This window comes from Wyeomyia smithii, chromosome 3, assembly GCF_029784165.1.
Source record: "Wyeomyia smithii strain HCP4-BCI-WySm-NY-G18 chromosome 3, ASM2978416v1, whole genome shotgun sequence".
NCBI classification, from domain to species: domain Eukaryota; kingdom Metazoa; phylum Arthropoda; class Insecta; order Diptera; family Culicidae; genus Wyeomyia; species Wyeomyia smithii.
The window spans coordinates 177,431,573-177,450,340 of NC_073696.1; the positions used below are offsets into that span (position 1 = coordinate 177,431,573).

Consider the following 18,768-nt stretch of genomic DNA (forward strand, 5'->3'; position numbering starts at 1 on the left):
CCAGCGGTATAAAATTGTTCTCGCAGCGTAAAACCACCATGCTAAGCTGCTTTCTGTTCCCAGCGAGTTGGACAGCAACGCAAATTTTACCAACTACCTTGAGTCTGTTTCCGTCGATTACAATCAATTTTTTGTTGCACCGTTGTAGTTCAACATTTGTAAAATTCCTGAGATACAGCTTCTCTGGGATCACGCTCTCCGCTGAACCACAATCTATCTCCATCGTCAGACGCTTCCTGTTAACTAACATCTCCACATAACATGGTTCACTAATTTTGTTGATAGATGAAATCATACAACAGGGCATGCCGTCATCGTATGTTGAATCATAATCTTCTTCTTCATCAAGATCTTTCTTCAACCGCTTTCAAAGTCCTGATTCCTTGGAAGTCGATTGCTTCGGAGAATCTATAAATTTAACATTTGATTTAACTTGACTTTTTCTAGGGCTTTTACCATGCAAACGATAACAAAATTTCCTGGTGTGTCCAGTTTTTCCACAAAAATTGCATTTATAAACGGGTTTGTCTGAATTACCATTTTTTTTTTGATAAATCTGCTACTGTCTCTATTTCGGTGTGGTGACGATCGATGTCTATGAAAACTACGGCTACGGAATCTTTTTCTGGACTGCGAAATATCGTTACGCTGACCTAGCCTTGCTACTCCACTCACGCGCCCATCATCATCCGGCTTGAGCTGTTTTGTTCTAGCAGCTGAAATTTCCGAGTTTAAAATTAATCTTTCTGCCTTTGAAGCAGACAAATCCTCTTCATCGCACAATCTTTTTTGTAACTGGATATCGTTAATGCCTATAACAAGCATGTCGCGTATAGCCCTTTCCTTAAATTCTCCGAAATCGCATCTTTCAGCTAAATTTTTGACAGTAATCACAAAATCTTCCGAGGACTCGTTCCCACCTTGCCTCTTCGTCCAAAATTTGAAACTATGCACAACGGCAGAATCATTTTTATTGTATCGTTTCTTTAACTCGTCAGTCATTTGCTTATATGTTAAGGTATTAAAATCTGTACCTGGGAAAAGTCTTTTCAGTTCCGTAAACACTTCCTTCCCACAAATTGCCAAGAAAGACGTTTTATAACGGTCCTCCGGAAAATCATTGTGTTTAAAAATCCATTCCAGTTGTTCCTGATACTGACTAAATGGCATAGAGTACGGAACATAAGGGTCCGCAATGGATGTTAAAGTCATCCTGATTATATAATGCACAGAACGATGAAAAAAAAAACTTTAACTGCCACCTACCTTGGTAAAACTAAAATCCAAAATGAAACTCACTCCAAAACAGTATGCAATAGCCTAATCCAATTCCACAAACCACGATAGCAGCTAATTGTCAGCCTATCCAGCAGTAAGCAACACCTCAACAGCAACAGCAAAAGCACCCACGTCGACAAAAGTTCGTTGACTTGCAGATGTACCTCTGGTGCTGGTACCGAAACTCTACCGGCCCAATTGCGTAATTAATCTATTGCCGTCACTCGGTAGTGATGAGATCGGTTATTGTGTCCGAAAGGCACACGCACACTTTGTTGCGTAAATGTTACAAATTTTCTCTTGTGTTATACACTAGCCAAATTTGCGATGGTGCGGAATCTGTGTAAATGAACACCAGAAATTGCAGATAAAAATCGTCGACAAAACTTAACCACGTTTTTCGCTTTTTTTTAACAAAATGGCGTTCTGAATTATTCCTCCGATTCTCAACGCCACAAAAGAAAGAAATTTACCAGATTATTGTTCTATTTCTAAATAAATTCTTAACAAAAGGCAATGTTAGAACAATTGCCAATCGAGCATGAAAAGAAAATGGCGGTATGCGTAGCACTTTGCTTTTAAGAAATAAAACGGGTTACTTACGCCGAGCACGGCGAAATCATTAGATTTTTCTAATCACAAAAGGTTCGCCGATCACACGCGAAAAGGTATATTTTGTATAAATCACACTCGACTAAAAAAATTCTACCCTCGTCGCCACTGAAATAATTACCAATCAGGCTGAAGGAGATGGATAACTTCTGGTTCTATATGTTGAAAGAAATACTCAACTAGTCACGTTGATAGCCAACAAGGATCTGAATATCTTTATTCCACCTATTCGTTACATGACCGAAACTCTCTTATATTCTCTTTCTTGCTTTCGCTCATTCTCTTGTACTCTGAGCGAGTTCTCAAGCGTTACCTTACTACTACAATGATAAAATTGATTGTTGATAATTTTTTCCAACCAAAGCATACAAACAATTATTCATTTCCTTGATGAACTTGCCCGATCCTGAGAAGTGTGATTTTTTGCAATGAGTTCCTGAAATTTGTCACATGATGATCGAGATTTTGACTAACAATTATCATCTCAACTTTCAATCGCGACTTTTTCATCAATTCACGATAGGAGTTGTCCTTCCAGTGGTGCGGTACTGTCAGGAAGGCACAAAACGTACTCAGTAATATTAGAAAATCCTGACTGCTTGGAAAATTATTTTCCATTTACGAAAATTTCAATGCAAAGCTCTATTTAAGATTTTTTCAAGGAGTATCCGAAAACGGTACAAAATGGCAAAAAGACGGGACGGTTGAAAACAGTCGAAAAAACGGCACTGTCCCGTTCAAAACGGTACATCTGGTCAGCCTAAGCAAAGAGCACTCAACCGCTGTACAACCATTGTTGACTTATTGTGCATGCAGAGAAAAATCGGAAGCGACGAGTCGCTCGTCTGACAAGGATTTTCCAGCGAATTCAACAACAACAACAATTGATTCAACATAAAATATCCCGAAATATGCCACTGTAATATTTTCTAATAGTTTTGAATGTATTCTAGTCGCAAAACTATGTCAATTTAATTAAAACTGCATTGTACTGTGCGAGAAATAATCATACAAAATGACATCGCTGGAAATCTTCGTGTCGCTGGACTCACCAGCGAATTGCAGAGTAGTGCTGCAGCGACAATAATCAGGCTTTCACTCGACGTAATGTGCTGAACGAGCGTTCAATCGCGCATGTTGTACATGAACGGGCTTCAGCAAGCAGGTCTATAAGATCAAGCTCTTCCAAGTTCTTACGGTCTGCTCTCATGCAATGTTGATACAAGACTTCCACCTCTCCAACAAAATTGTCAACTTCGTAATAAATTACGAAAGCTTCGGTTTTGCGCTTGAACTCTTCCAACGACATGCGTATTACGTTAGCGGAATGCAGCAAGGACAACGCGTAGGCAGGGGCACTATCTTCACCGAACCGTGTTTCCAGTGAGGTTACAACGGAATCAAGGTAAGGAATTGTCACAGCTCGGTTCCAATACTCCAAGCTAGTTGATGCAGGTGGATTTGCCCGGTACTTTTTCCGCTGCAATATCTTGGTCGATCAACTGAAAAACCTGTGCAATTCCACGCAACATAGGGCAAGCATTTTAATCAAATAATTTGATCTGGCTGATACTTTACACAGATGTTTCTATGGGTTAAAGATGTCGTTTTGTGCTATTAGAGTTATTGAAAACAAAATTCTGCACCAATGTCAAAAACTAGGGGGGGGGGCAACGCCCCCCCCCCCCCCCCTGTCTCCCTCTGGCTACGCCTATTCTCAGGTCCCAGGGCGTCAGACCCCCCACCACCATTAGGTGAAACCTCGCAACCAATAGGAGACAATGTATAAGGATGACGCGCATGACAATCGAAAGGTGATACGCAAGAAAATATTTGTCATGGGTGTCACCCCCTGTGGGAGTACGTTGCCTAGCTGGGATGAATGTGCAATGTAGCAAAATAGTGACGAACCTGCTCGTACGCACTTAGAGTATGTTGGGGCATACCAAAATAGATCAAATAGTGGTCCCAGTGGTACAGAAAAAAAACACGAAAAGAGGAAAGTTTGTAGAAATCCGTTGCATGTTAGCTACAAGCTTGTGTGGTACATAAGCTGCACTCGGCACATGATGTTTAGTGGCGATAAAGATTGCAGTTGGAGTTGTTCGGTGCTACATACATCATAACTAAGCACATTTTAAATTTATGTATTCCTTCTTCTTTATTTTTGTAGTACATTAAGTTTTGTTAAAGTATTGATTTTATTGTTTAAATAATCTTTTTGTTTTTTTTTTCTACACGCTCTCTGTGTCAAATTGCATTATTTTCTGATTATTGAAAATACCGGTTCATGGTTCGATAATAAATTTATTTTTCCTTGTTATTGTTTGTTATAGTAGTAGCCATAGCTTTGATCATCAATTTGCATACATATGAGTAATTTAGTATTTAACGCAACTTTCTGTATCCACTTTTTACTTCTTTCAACCACTAACTTTGTTGGATGATATTGTTTCAGAAATGAGCAGCTTATTTCCAGGATAGGGCACCTTTAAGCTATCGATGAACTAACGGCATGATCTGAATATTCATTAGTGTTTGCAATTAGTTGCCTTCTCATATAATATTATGAGCTGTGATAATTTTCTTGTGTGTGTTGCTACCTGCTACTACCAGCTTTTGCATGCAGAGAGTTTGAAGAGTAGATCTTATTAAGAGTTGTTTACATATTTTCAGAGCGCGTTTAATGGTCAGAATCATGACTGATGTAACGGGACACTGAATAGCATGGAATTTTCAAAGGAAAATAGGTAACAAAGATTTGCTGATAGAGGAAAACTACACCGACACTTGAAATAGTTTCTGGGGAAATGGGGCTAGTCGATGAAACTTTGCTCAACGCACGCTTTCACTCGCTTTTCATACTCCCTGCGATTTTCCTTATAAAGTTGTGCTGCCATGGAGTTTGCAGGTGAATTTGGGTTAGGATCGCTGAGCAGAGACTACAATCATAGAAACTATGTTATTGACTTCAATAACATGTACAACATTTGATATTTACCTGTATTGAAGTCAGAATAGCTGACACATCGTAGGTAGGGCTCCATCTGTTCTGTAGAATGTCCAAGCAAATGCCACCATCGGCGTATACATTGGGGTGGAACATTTTCGATACAAAACGAACTGTTGGTGGCTTGTTTGGGTATTCTTCAGTGAATTCTATCGTCAGCTTGAAAGTCCCATCCTCGAATGGTGTGTCGTGAGGACCAAAAATCACAGCATTCCAAATCATGATGTTATTATCTGTAGGTGCACCGGAAACACCAGTCGGTGGATCTTCCTGAAGTCTGGAAAACAAAAAAAAAGGTTGTGTTTATTTTGGTTGTCACTGCTGTACCCTTTTGAAGGATGAACGTGATTCTCGATTTACTGGTTGCACAGCAGAAATGTAATTTTCCCTCTCTTCAAAGTTTAACTGGGTTACTAAAAACCAAAGAGTGATCGGATTTTGTAGATTAAGATATTTTAGATTGTTAGTCATTGTATGTGCGATTCTTGACTGGGTGAAACTGGGTTCAAATCAGTGTGAACACGACTGTGCAATATACGCAGAATTCGTTGACATCGTCGTTTATCAGGGGATTATCTACCACAATTTCAACTACGAAAACGCTATTTGGCCATTTAAATTTTTACCTTATTTTACAGCAACGATAGAACACCTGTTTTTTTTTTTAAATTAAATTAATATAAAATAGTCTACCATTTATGATACGGAAATGTGCGAGCAAACCTAGGGACATTGCGGTTGCCTTCTTATAGAATCTATCGTTACCGTGAAACATTGAAACGGCTCGTGCATAAACACTTTATCATATATACATTGTCATGCTAGTATGTGATCGGGTTTTCGCCTATGGCATGCAAAATAGTATTTTTGTTTTGCTCCTGTTATTGAGCGTTTTTTTAGAGAAGCACAAAAAGGAAATATAAATAGTTAGATACGTGAAGCACATGCTTCTCGCGTCTCGTTCTTCTGTGGTTAGTTGCGATTGTGACAAAATAACATCGCAGACATGCGCAAGTGACAACGTTTGGCTTTTTTTATTCGTACCATTTTCGTATTAGTGTTGGTTAGTAAACTGAAAAAGTTCAGAGAAAGAGTTTAAATTCAACTAAACGTTTTGCTGCAGTCCAATGTCAATGTCAAATCACACAGTATGAACATGGCCGAAAAAGACGTGATACAATATATTGACGATAATGAATTAGAAAATTCAAACATATTCAAATTCGCTCTATCCTGGTAGAATGAAACATAGTTGCCCAAATTAAGGGGTCATCCACAAATTACGTAAAAGTTAAGAGGGGGGGAGGGGGGGGGGGGGTATCCAAAATTCTTACGAATGCTTACGAAGGGCGAGAGGGGGACTCAAGAAAATCTTACGTAAGATTGAAAAATTAAAAAAAAAAACTAGAAAATCCAACATAACTAAAAAAAAAATTAAAATTAGGTAAATTATTTTTCGCTGTGATTCTAACAGCTGAATCTGGACAAAGCAGTGAATTCACCGTCGCTGAATAATTTTGTACTTTACTTCATTTCTACTTGATTTTAAATTTTATTTACTGCAACATGATGTTAACTGAATCAACTTGTTTTGTTTTTATCCTTTACAAATACGCTTTATGTAAAACAAATGTTTCATCTTCGAAAAAAAAAATTTTCCATGAAGAAAAAATCTTACGTAAGATTCATGGGGGGAGGGGGATAATGCACAATCTTACTAAGCCTTATTATGGGGGAGGGGGGTCGAAAATTTCAAAAAAAGTCCTTACATAATTAATGAATGACGCCTAAGCGACCGTTACTAAACCACATGGTCATACAGAGGGGGACGGGGGGGTTTGTCAAAAGACAACGAAAGACCACGCATGGGGGTGGGGGGGTTAACGAAATGACCACGTGGTCTTTTTTCCTGACTTATAATTAATTGTTGCCACCAAGTCAAGAGCAAAAGCTTTTGCATTTTAGAAATATAGAATGTACCGAATGTTTAAAAATAAAAATTTAAAAAATTTAAGCGAATTTTTGGCACTAGACAAATGAAAAGACCACGTGGTTAAAGTCGCAAGGGGGAGGGGGGTTGGCCAAAAGACCACGAAAGACCACGGGGGGGGGGGGGGGTAGGGGGGCTATAAAAAGGGATCAAAATATGACCACGTGGTTTAGGAACGGCCCCTAAGGCCAAATATCACTGAACCCTCTACTGCAAAACGACATACTGTTTAATCAGATTTTTGGATATTTACCCTAAACACGCTGAAACTGGTTATTTGGTATCGGCTTCTTCTCGTGTTTGTAACGTAGGTAGTTACATACCTCAACGTAAAGTTATTAATATGAGAACGTTAAAACAACATGATGCGTACATTTATTTTAATGGCTACTACTGAATATTTTATGAGATACTTTTCATGTACTTTTTGTTTACTATCAAAACGAAAGAAATTTGTGAGAATGATCGTTATGCGAGATGTTTTCCAATATGCCAACTAAAGATTCAATGCTAGTTATTCGAAGCAGTTTTTTCCTGTATGGACCACTCACTGCGACCAAGGTTATACCGCACTTCTATTATTAGCAGTAATACTATTAAGAGTAAATGAGTTAGCTTGTGTGTAATTATAATTCCCTGGAGAGGTGGAGAAGATTTGGGTTGCGAATTGATTAAAGAAGAGGAACTGAATATTAATGGTCTTTCAGAAATAAACAATAATGCTGCAGTTACTGCCACGGTTTTCTATCTCGTCGATATAACTCTCCATCAACAGAATCCTTGAACTAAGGATCAAACGCCTTTATTTTTTATGATCTTTTTCACTTCTTAGTTTCAGTCTTCCTTTTAGCAAAATCGTTCTAATTTAAAAAAAAAGCATTTTTTACAAATTTCTCAATATCCAATCAATTATAACCAAAGATGGGGGAGGGGGTGTATCAAAACGTGACGTAATTAAGTGAGGGGGACAAGGAAGTTGTGACAGTTTGTGACAAGGGGGAGGGGGGGAGTTATTTTTTTCCAAATTTTGCGTGACATCATTAATGGATGGTCCCTTATCTTCATTATTCGAAAACGGTACCAGATATCGACCTAATTCCAGTCACGCTTCCTGTTTTGGTAAGAGTATTCATATTATCTTCCAATTAGTCTCGAAGTACGATGCTTGTCTAACAAGTCAGTCGTCGGATGTTTGAATCCCCCGGCTCGGGAGAGAATGTTAGTGTTAGTAGGATCGTTTCGCTAGCCCCGCAATTACCCTGTACACTAACAGGTGGCTGCGTAAGTTGGCGATACGTAATGTAAGGCTTTGCTTTGGTTTTTTGCTTTTTTAGAAGAGGTATAGACCTCCTAGTTCAGCACACCCATTGGCGATATTTTTCATATCGATTGTACCCTATGGCTTGGAACGTTCTCGCAAAATGGGAGACAGTAGTGGTAGATTATGTTGTGGTAGTTTAGTACAGGTTTAGAATTGTACTATGGTTTGTTTGATTGCATTCATGATTTAAAAGCAAGATTGAACAGCAAATAAAGTTTTGTAAAGAAAAATTGCATTGTCCGCCATTAGGGGCCATCCACATACCATGTAGACAGATTTTTAACGATTTTGACCCCCCTCCTCCCCCTCCGTGGACAACTGCCCATATGAATTCTAAAAAAATTGTATGGACCGTGGACATTAGCCACACCGCCCCCCCTCCAAAGCTGTCCACGTGGGTGGCCCCTTACTGCTTTTTCTTTCGCGTACCCCCTGAAGGCTCTCGAGTACCCCCAGGGGTACGCGTACCCCAGGTTGAGAAACGCTGTCCTAGTTCAATCTTTAGCGGAAAGCTGGAAGATGGTATTAAAAATCGACTGATATAGCCAAGTGAATAAAACACGGAGAGCGCCAGTGGGCTAGACATGCAGCTAGAACGTCGGAAGAGCGACCAATGTAGGCTATATTTAACAAAAATCCCGATAGAGGTCATCGACTTGGGGGTAAATCCCGCACTGACTAGATGTGTGCTGTCCATGAAGATGCCTGCGTAATATGTGTTAAAGGCAATTGAAGGATAGTAGCCCGAGCAGACCTAGTGACATGCATGGATTTGTTAGTGGATCGATAACCGGTTTGTCGCCGGAAAATAAAAAAATACGGTTTTTTGTTCTGGAAATATAAATTCTCGCTCTTCGCTATAACAAACACAGTAAATATACTTGTAGATTGTCATAAGATTTTCTTAGTTCAACGCTTTCTAAACTCTATGTTATCTAATTGGCATGACGACTACATCTTCAGAGTAAACATTTTGGCTACACTGCTCTCACAAACCATATGCGATACCATCGCCAAGGTCGAACGAATGCTCTCGCAATTTACAAAAATATTTCATTCAGATTCAGATTGCTAAGTGCAAATTTATGTTGGTCCTAATAGTACGGAAGTAGAGAAGGTAGTAATCAACTTTACCGTATTTGGTGACAAGGTTGCATTGTAGACACTATGTCTATAGGGTGCACGTACACTTAAATAGAAAACGGAAATCAAAGCTATTTCAAGATGAACAGAAATATGTTAGATATAAAAATTTAGTTGCTTATTGACAAATTGACAGTTAAGTAATATGTATGTGGAAAGTTATAGAAAAACATAAAATTACTCAACATACCGTTTGAAATCTCTCATCAGACGTCTACGAGCTGGAGTTGACATTTTATTTTTCCTAGCAGCTGCTGTCTTTTAGTACTTCCGATTATTCTGGAAATATCGTAGGCCTTAGTAAAAGTAAAGGATGTCCGATGACTGGACAAGTTAAACTTGCTCAGCTGACGAATCCTGCTTGTTCTATTTTACAGGCGAATAAAGAGCTTCGACGTTTCTTTTTCTTTATGTAATTTTTCGGTTTGCTTCCTTTTTTGCACAACGCTCACACACACCGACAGATTCGTGCCAAAGGCTTTTCTGCTTTCCAGAGCACTCTTAATAATTTATTCGCAACAAAATCACAATGAAGAACTTTCTGTATCAATATCAGCACATTTTGCAAAAGTAATTGATTTACCAATTAACGCTACAAATGTTATAGGAAATATTATAAAGTGGTATCTACGAAATACTCCTATTTCTATGGTGCTCCTCTGATGAAAAATACGAAACTAATGACGTTTTGTCCTTCTAAGAGATGCCAGATGTTTTTGAAAAATGTCTGAAACTGCTCAAAAAACCGGAAAAATTTGCTCGAAATCTGAAAAAATTCTATCGGTGATCCGAAAAAATTTAGCTCGCGCAGGCAAAAGTCTGTAAAAATCTGCACACAATTAAAGAAAATCTGCGCAAATATAAGAAGACTCTGACAAAAATCTGCAGAAACCGTGGAAAAACTGCAAATATCTGCAAATCAATGAATATCTGCACACGGACTGCAAAAATCTGCGTTTTGCAGACAAATCTGCACATTTGGTATCCCTGGTCCTTCTGCTTTTTGAACTAGAGTTGCCAGATTTTGAAACGAAGTGAATTTTCGTACATGTCATTACACCAGGCACGCCAGATATGCAGATTTATTTACAAGACACAAAATTTTGAAATCTCGCGTAATTTTTCAAAGCGACCTATCTAACATTGAGAGACTCTCTTTGTTAACTTTCTCTTTGATCAATAATAATGCTTTATTTCCATATTTCATAACACTCAATGCATAGTAAGCAAGACAGTATTACTATCTCTCGATTAAGGGGAAGAAAGCTTAGAAAATATATATAATGACGACGTAATTAACGAAACAAAGTGAGGGATGAGAGAATCTGTCATTGTTACTCAGGTCCCTTTGAAAAATTACGCGAGAAATGATAAGACAGAGTTTTTTACGGGCCTATCACTCAAAGAAATAGAAACGTTCTTTTTATTCTATAATTTATATTGCAAATCCAAAGAAAATGAGATTTTTTCTGTTTTCCGTTGTTGCGCCAGTTGCTACAGTTGTGCGCCACACTGTAAGTAACAAATGAATTTCAGAATATTTATCACGAGACATATTTTTCTAAAGCTCTATACTGATTCGTTGACTTACAGAATTAATATTGAATTTATTAACGTATTCCAATGAAAACTTGAAATACATTTCTACATTAAAATTTATATATTTACAGGTTTTTCAAACAATTATAAACATTGTCAAATACATTCACGTTCATTAACATTATTATACGTACGCGTAGTGGGGAAAATATTTCAAATTTTGTTTAAGCCATTCAGGATTTATGTGGTGTGGGGCCATCCACATACCACGTGGACAGATTTTTAACGATTTTGATCCCCCCTCCCCCTCCGTTGACAACGGCCCATATAAATTCTAAAAAAATTGTATGGACCGTGGACATTAGCCAAGCCCCCCCCCCCCCCCCCCCAAAGCTGTTCACGTGGTATGTGGATGGCCCCTAAAGGCAAAGATGTTTGTTTGCTTCGGATTTCAACATAATTTACAGCAACAATGCAAACTATACATGAAAGCATAATACTCGTGTTTGTGTTGCCTCCAAAGTTATGAATGGAACTAGTGTTTCTTACTGCCGTAAGAAATAGACGTTATGTGAACCTTCATTGCAAGATTCCATAGAGGTTCACACATAACATTAAAATGTATTTTTTACTGAGTGTATGAAACGACCCAAAAAAAGCATGTAACATTATGGAACCACGGCGGGTTTGAAATGAAAATGGAGCCAAAAATATGTCACATACAGCCCAGTGCAAAAACATAGGTGCGTCTAAAGCTTGGTTTCACCCATTTTCTTGAGAAAATTCATTTCTCAAAATGAGTGAAATTGTACCCCGTTTTTGACGTTTGATCGGTATAGACCATTTTACGAACTGACAGGTGTCATGGATCCTGCTGATATTGATGCTGCTTTTACATGCGTTATGTCAGTGGTTCCGAGCTTTCTGTCAATATTTCATTCATGAATTGAGTTCAGAAACGTCTCGTAAAATGGTCTATACCCGTTAATGGGTAAATCGAGCCTCGCTTTTTGGTGAAATGGTTGAAAAAGTACCCATTAATGGGTTTTGTTTTCTCACCGTGTGAATTACGTGTCATGACAAAGATGCCAGATGTAGAGACATGTCTTAAGCCTGTAGTACACTCTTTGTCTAATGGTCAAATATTTGACCTTCTGACATAATGGTAAAATTTATTTGACATCATGGTTGTTGTTTGCCCGTGTTTGCCCCATGTTAAAATTGGAGAGTGACAAACAATTATCTTTGACCAAATTTTTATCTGTCAAAAAGTGCCAAATATTTGACGTCAAAGAGTCAAAGAGTGTAATACAGGCTTTAATTTCGAAAAAATTGCAGCGTGTGTGAAGAAATGGAAGCCTAAAGCACAGACAGACGTCCAAGCAAGAACAACATTGATCAAAATTTCCGTGTAAATTTTCAAAGTAAATTGCGTTATAAATCACTTGTACACTAGTGCCGCCCGGTGACCTTATCGCTACAATACATTTTTTTTCGCTGGTGTACGAGGCTGGCGGTACTGGTGGCGCTATCTGGCTACGGATTGCTACTACAAAAAATCTTTACACAAATTTGGAACTAAGCTTGGACGTCTGTCTGCGCCTAAAGGCTGGGTTACACTCTTTGACCAGGCGTCAAATATTTGTCACTTTTTGACAGATAAAAATTTGGTCAAAGATAATTGTTTGTCACTCTCCAATTTTTACATGGGACAAACACGGGCAAACAACAATCATGATGTCGAATAAATTCGACCACTATGTCAAAAGGTCAAATATGTGACCATTGGTCAAAGACTGTGATACAGGATTAATAGTCAATTGATTATCCGGATTAACCGCGCTCGATTTAATGTGTTTACTGGGACTTTTGTTATCTTTCAATGGGAACCGTGTTCACAGATTTCCGAAGACTGTTTCGTGGAGTGTGAAGATATTTGAAAAATGACCTGGCGTCCCTATATCATGATTTCTTGACGGCAGAGTTTGTCTTAAAACTATTTCATACAATCATACAGTTGCTAAAATTCGAAATCGGTTTTTTAATAGTTCTATTAGTTAATGCAATGTGTATTTCGTTTGACATTTCATATCGAAAGAAAAGAAAATATACATACCTCTAAAACACCCTATTACATATGAGGATTCGCATTGGTGCGAACCAGGACAGGACGTGACAAGTGGCTTCTAGTTATTCCTCTTTTTGTTCAAAATTGCCCTCATGAAAAATTTTGATTTTTTGGCACGACCAGGGAAATGGCAATATGCTATCTCTTTCTAAATTGAATGAGTGAAGAGTCTTCCCGACTAAAGTGAAAAGTATATGGAAGTTTTGCTGGGCGCCTGCCTCGGGGCTTTATTTTTAAATATAAAGGCCCGATATGTTGGCTACTGTCAAACGTGTAGAGTTTAGAAAGATCTTCCATCCCCTTGGGCACGACGCTTGCCAGTGTTCCCAAAAATGTTTAATAAAAAAATATCAATATCATTGATATCAAGGATTTTCCAAGTTCATAGATTTCAATTTTAATTAATTCTTCGATAATGCTAGATCATTAAATCTTCAATTGATTTAAAGATATATGTTAAACTTGTTTGAACTATCCAGCAAATAATTTTGTTGATTTACAGCTTAATAAACTATTATTCAGTGGATTTTGGCTGAACTATAGCCACAGAACAGATATGCAACTTCGAACAAAACTCTGCAGCAAATCGGTGCCCAAGCTTTCGCATTCATTTTTTGCTGTTCCATCCTACATTGATTTCACAGTGCATCGTTCTAACAGTTTGCTCCAATAGTTCGAACATGCACCAAAAAAACAATTTTTTTTTTGCTTTAATGACCAGGCAAAATGGTGACCTTGAATAGTTGAATCTATCAAAATCAGGTTAAGACAGGACCGCATTCAAGAGATCTTTATAATGGAAATTCAGTGACAGTTCACAATCAACGTCAATAGAACAAATTAAACTAAAAATCTTTCAACCATTCAAATATTGCCTAACAAATTTCCTTGGATCGTACACCTCACGACTGTTGAAACTATTTTAACCTGTTAGTTGATATACTTGAATATTTTCGTTGGACTTGAAACCGAATTTCTCTACCAACGACAATATTTTTTTCTCGTACCATTTTTTATACCTAACATTGCTAGAAATGCATATCAGACGTGCTGTACCAGAACTGCTTACGACATTAGGTACAATGTAAATGTTAGTCAAGATATTCAGTTTTCGACTTGGGCAACAATGAAATTCGTTAAAAATATATTTACATAAAAACTGCTGCACGTATGCGGGTGGTACTGTACGTTCATCATGAAAAGGCACCCTCGCTATACCAGTACCGGGGAGAACAAAGGATTCTCTCGACGAAAAAGCGGCGAGAGCTCATACAGTCCTTTTGTTGAATGAATGGAATATAAGCGTAATGAAATTTCGAGTGTAAAATGCATTCTCTCCACCGTTGTCGATACTTAAAATAAAGAGATTTTGTCTCGTTTTTGGTTCTTCAGTTGAACCGATGTGCTATAGCTTAACAAGCCGTTATCCAACAAAATTGCTTGTTGGGTAGTCATAATTTCAACTCATTTCGGATTCCTCTTGCTTTTCATGAAATGAATCTGCTATAGAGTTCTCCAAGCAAGATCTCACGAACATAAGCACCATTGCAATCTAAGATAGTGTGAGTAGAATTCATCACTGTTTATTTATTTTTTGTTCGTGATTCTTACAGCTAACAAAATATTCTTACAGTTAACAAAGAAAACTATCTCATTAACACTAATGCATCACACCAATACCGAAGCAAATTGAGAACTCTATTGTTCATCATACGTAGTTTAAAAAACATGAATAAAATTTCGAATGTTTATTTTTAAAGACATTACACAGTCTAGTGTATGAAAAATTTTCGGAAAATTGTTAAACCAAACGCTGTTCATTCGCTCGGTAAGCAGAAAAGTGTAAACAAAAAATATTGATGATTTTCGCAGCACAGCCAACCGTACCGACTAATAATACAATTTAACAGTTCGCTAAACAAAATCGACCAATCAAAGAGGGTTTCCACTTTGACAGAACTTTGGGTGATTTTTGGTTTCTCTTGTCCTAGATGCGAACAACATAAAAAATCTCTTTCACTCGTGTCATCGCCAAATACAGTGTATATTTTTCCGTGTGTGGCGGGGTAGCACTTTCGGTACATATCGTTACGCAATCTGTAATTAAACCCGTTCCAAAAAGCTGACATCACTGGTTAAAATGTTTATTTACAAGTTTACGATATATATTCGTATTCAAATTTAAAGTGTTTTCCTTAAAATATACTTATTCAAACATTTTAGTGTACATTCAAAGTCACGTATTCCTTTTTAAGGTGAGTGAAGTATTCAGTACTGTGAACTTTGATCTTAATAATACGAAATAGCGTTAAACTGCTACCAGATTACCTGAAAGGGCGTGCCACTAGTTGGCGTCTGTCAATGTTCAGCCATATACACTGCTATGTCGTTCATTAATATATTTTTAACGACCTTTGCTTTTTACAGCCTCCACTTTTTTCGACTCAACAATTAAATATTCAAAAAAAAAACAAACGAAAATGGTCTGGTTACAGTCATGTTGGTCACCGTGCATATGGACGAATTCTGTCAAAACCGGAAGCTACGCTGTGGCGGCTTATACGGTGGCTATAAGCGTTGTACTCATAACCATGGTATTTTTTTACGCCACCTACTCAGAACTGCCCGTATTAATTTTTGTGCCGTTTCAGACTTCATATATGCTTGCTGGTGGAGATTCTTCGCAATTGTACACGCCTCTTTTTGAAACGGACATTCGCGATTCCATGCAAGTAGTCGGGGGGTTTTTCATTGCCTATTTCATCCTGTTAATAATTTCATCTTTCGGGATTTGTTATTCACTGAAAACAACCACCCGAGGCTGGATGATTCCATGGTTAACCTTGTTCGGAGTAGGAATTTTGTTCCAGCTTGTTTTTGGTCTATGGTTGATTGGAGGATACTACATTTATGTAAGAATATAAGTACTTCAAATGCTACAAAATTAATTTCACGTTTCGCTTTTTTAGCTACAACAAACACTTTCTAGCTTAATTTTATGGGTTTGGATGGCATACAACGTAAGCGTGAACTTAACAGCAAGTAAACGAATTGATAAAAAACAATGTATTGAATCTTACAGATTTATTGTTGGATGTGTGTCTATTCACAATATCAAATATTTGTTGAGATGCAGTCTCCCAACATAGAGCTTCTGATGCCTTAAATTCTACTCGGCAACAAAGGACGAATGAATTCCAGTAACATTACATTTTATAAACTAACATTTTTTAACAACTTTTTTAAAATCCTTATATAGATATATGTTTACTACAACAGCATTTTAATGTTGTACAAACTTTAGGGTAATTTTGTCAATTTAGACTCTACTGATTAGATTTAGGTGCTGAACCGTCCATTATATATGATGTACCTGTTATCTTACTCCGCGGTTGTTCATCATTGCTTCGTTTTTTTTCCGGATGAAATTTGTATGTACTGAAGATAATTTACTGTTAACTGTACCGCGATTTCTATTTTGAAAATGAAAGATTGTAACTCATAAATAGAATGCGCAAGAACAATGTAAATCGAATATTTAGATCTGATTACTTTGCATTTATCAAGATTTTTGTTAGCAATAACGTTCAGATTAATAGTACGATTGGCATTCTAGGGTGTTGATTTTTTTGTATTTAACCAATATGTTCAACCGTCTGAAGCTAAGTATATGGTCAAAGATATGTATAAAACGCTTAATGAGTTATGAAAGAAATTCCGCCTATCATGTTACTAGAAGTCATTAAAATAGTCGAAATAAATGGGATAGAGTTTATTAAGTTGATATTTTCATAATCATTTAGTTGAATGGCTATCCCTTGTGGTCAGGCGCTAGGATAAGGGTAACATGATATTTTTTGCATGTGCAGGTGAGAAAGAGCGGTGAGAATAGATTCCTTGATCAAATATGTGCTAATGGTTAATGAGCAAACATCTGCATTTTTATACGCCCGGAACGATTTAGAACACTTATTTATTTGTTTGTACAGTCAACAGGTAGAAACAACCCCAATGACTGAAACTAAAACTAAAGTTAACAAGTAAAGACTAAATTAAACCGACAACACTCAAAAAGTTATTTCTAATTACACGTCTAGACAAATTAAAATCGAAACATTTAAAACAATTGTCGAAAACGCGACACATACATTTCATCGGTTCGTGCATCCCGTAGTTCGTCCTGGATCTGCTTGTGCTAAGAAACGTATGGGACCGAAGAGCACGTCTACGGGTGTTCACGTCCAGACGACTGAGAAGCTCGGGCAATCTATATTAGAAGTTAGCAAGACGCTGATGAAGCAGGCTTTAGCGACATCTCTTCTGACGTCGAGAGCATCCAGATGTATTAACCTGCAGCGCTCAGTATATCTAGGAAGGTTATTCCGGTCACGCCACGGCAAATGACGCAGCGCAAAACGTACGAACTTTCGTTGAACCGCCTCGATTCTATTGATTCCGTTTTGGTAATATGGCGCCCATACGGTGGCTGAGTGATCGAGCGTTGACCGTACTGAAGCACAATATAGAGCCTCCAAGCAGTACACATCCTGGAAGTATTTGTCAAATCGGAAGATGAATCCTAACTGAGATGACGCTTTCGAAACAACGTATGACACTTGATTTTTGAACGTTAGTGAAGAATCAAGAAGTACTCCCAGGTCTTTCACGGTGCTCTCGCGTTTTATAACAGTGCCGCTTAAGACGTAGTCGGTGAAGGCTAGCTGTCGCTTACGCCCAAAGGATATCACAGAGCATTTGGAAGCATTGAGGACCATTCGATTCGTCTTGCACCAAGCCACAAAGACGTTTAGTTCATTTTGGAGAAAGAGGGCATCACTTGGTTTTTCAATAACATAGTAAAGTTTCAGATCATCAGCGTAAGATTTCTTCTGGCATTTCAGAACGTGGTTTACATCGTTCATGTACAACAGAAACAAGAATGGTCCGAGATGACTACCTTGTGGAATGCCGGATTTCACTTGGAATGGGAACGAAACATGATCACCTATTTTAACAGAAGTGTTTCTGTTAGTCAGGTACGAGCGCAGCCAAGAACAAAGACTACCGCCAATGCCTAATTTTTCAAATTCAGCCAAAGACGACATCCATAAATTACGTTACGCAAAAAACCCGATTTTTGGACCCCCACCCCCCATATGTAACGAAACGTAACGCCAACACAGAGAACAGACTAACAGGCGACGAACAAACGGTCCGAAAAAAGTGTGTAGAGTTTTGCATGTGTGCCACGAATTATCCTCCAAATAATACCCTTCGTTATGCTAAATGGTAAAGTAAAGTGTGATGTCGCTACCGTCGCTAAACAGACTGTATTTTCATCAGTATATGTACTTTTCACTCTCGTTGGTACTGACGTTAAAATATATTGGCTTATGCTGTTCGCTCTACGGCGACGGTAGCGACACCACATCTTAGTTTACCACTCAGCACGACAGGGGGTGTTATTCGGAGAGTATATTTTTGCGTGCGCAATCTGTTTTACACACTTTTTATCGTTTGCTTGTTAGTCTGCTCTCTGTGACGCCAACATCTACCCCCATAAAAATTACGTAACGCTGCAAAGGGATTTCCTTGATAAAAATGTACGTTTTTGGAGAGTCACGCCAGAGATTTTTCGTTACGTAACACAACTTAACTCCCCCCCACCCCTGTGTAACAAATCGTAACGCTCAAGGATACCCCCCCTGACCCCTTTAAGCGTTACGTAATTTATGGATACCGCCAAA

At 38.0% G+C, this 18,768-nt stretch overlaps 2 protein-coding genes across 3 annotated transcripts; one reads left to right on the forward strand and one right to left on the reverse strand.

The window, feature by feature from the left end:
• Positions 1 to 4,021: 4,021 nt before the first annotated feature.
• LOC129729911 (ubiquitin-conjugating enzyme E2-17 kDa) lies at positions 4,022 to 10,085 on the reverse strand. Of its 2 annotated transcripts, XM_055688820.1 has the most exons (4): positions 9,698 to 10,085; positions 9,545 to 9,633; positions 4,892 to 5,177; positions 4,022 to 4,832 (listed from the first exon to the last, which is right to left on the reverse strand). In XM_055688820.1, exons 2-4 carry the CDS (start codon positions 9,586 to 9,588, stop codon positions 4,707 to 4,709), a joined length of 456 nt encoding a protein of 151 aa, XP_055544795.1. In that variant the 5' UTR covers positions 9,589 to 9,633; positions 9,698 to 10,085; the 3' UTR covers positions 4,022 to 4,706. The 2 variants fall into 2 exon arrangements, with proteins under 2 accessions (XP_055544795.1, XP_055544793.1); XM_055688818.1 differs by having other exon boundaries at positions 9,545 to 10,085.
• A 5,050-nt stretch (positions 10,086 to 15,135) lies between these two features.
• Positions 15,136 to 16,704, forward strand: LOC129729912 (uncharacterized). The gene is made up of 5 exons (XM_055688821.1): positions 15,136 to 15,276; positions 15,449 to 15,615; positions 15,673 to 15,933; positions 15,991 to 16,041; positions 16,104 to 16,704. The coding sequence occupies exons 2-5, from the start codon at positions 15,502 to 15,504 to the stop codon at positions 16,185 to 16,187; spliced, it is 510 nt and encodes a 169-aa protein (XP_055544796.1). The 5' UTR covers positions 15,136 to 15,276; positions 15,449 to 15,501; the 3' UTR covers positions 16,188 to 16,704.
• Positions 16,705 to 18,768: the final 2,064 nt, after the last annotated feature.

What these genes read in the sequence shown, in the direction of transcription:
- LOC129729911 (XM_055688820.1), bottom strand. Translation starts at nt 9,588, where the DNA reads ATGTCAACTCCAGCTCGTAGACGTCTGATGAGAGATTTCAAACG. An exon ending in CTGATGAGAGATTTCAAACG is followed by an intron (nt 5,178 to 9,544) that starts GTATGTTGAGTA and finishes TTTGTTTTCCAG; the next exon opens with ACTTCAGGAAGATCCACCGA. An exon ending in CTATTCTGACTTCAATACAG is followed by an intron (nt 4,833 to 4,891) that starts GTAAATATCAAA and finishes CTATGATTGTAG; the next exon opens with TCTCTGCTCAGCGATCCTAA.
- LOC129729912 (XM_055688821.1), top strand. Translation starts at nt 15,502, where the DNA reads ATGGTCTGGTTACAGTCATGTTGGTCACCGTGCATATGGACGAATTCT. An exon ending in TTGGAGGATACTACATTTAT is followed by an intron (nt 15,934 to 15,990) that starts GTAAGAATATAA and finishes TCGCTTTTTTAG; the next exon opens with CTACAACAAACACTTTCTAG. An exon ending in GGGTTTGGATGGCATACAAC is followed by an intron (nt 16,042 to 16,103) that starts GTAAGCGTGAAC and finishes TGAATCTTACAG; the next exon opens with ATTTATTGTTGGATGTGTGT.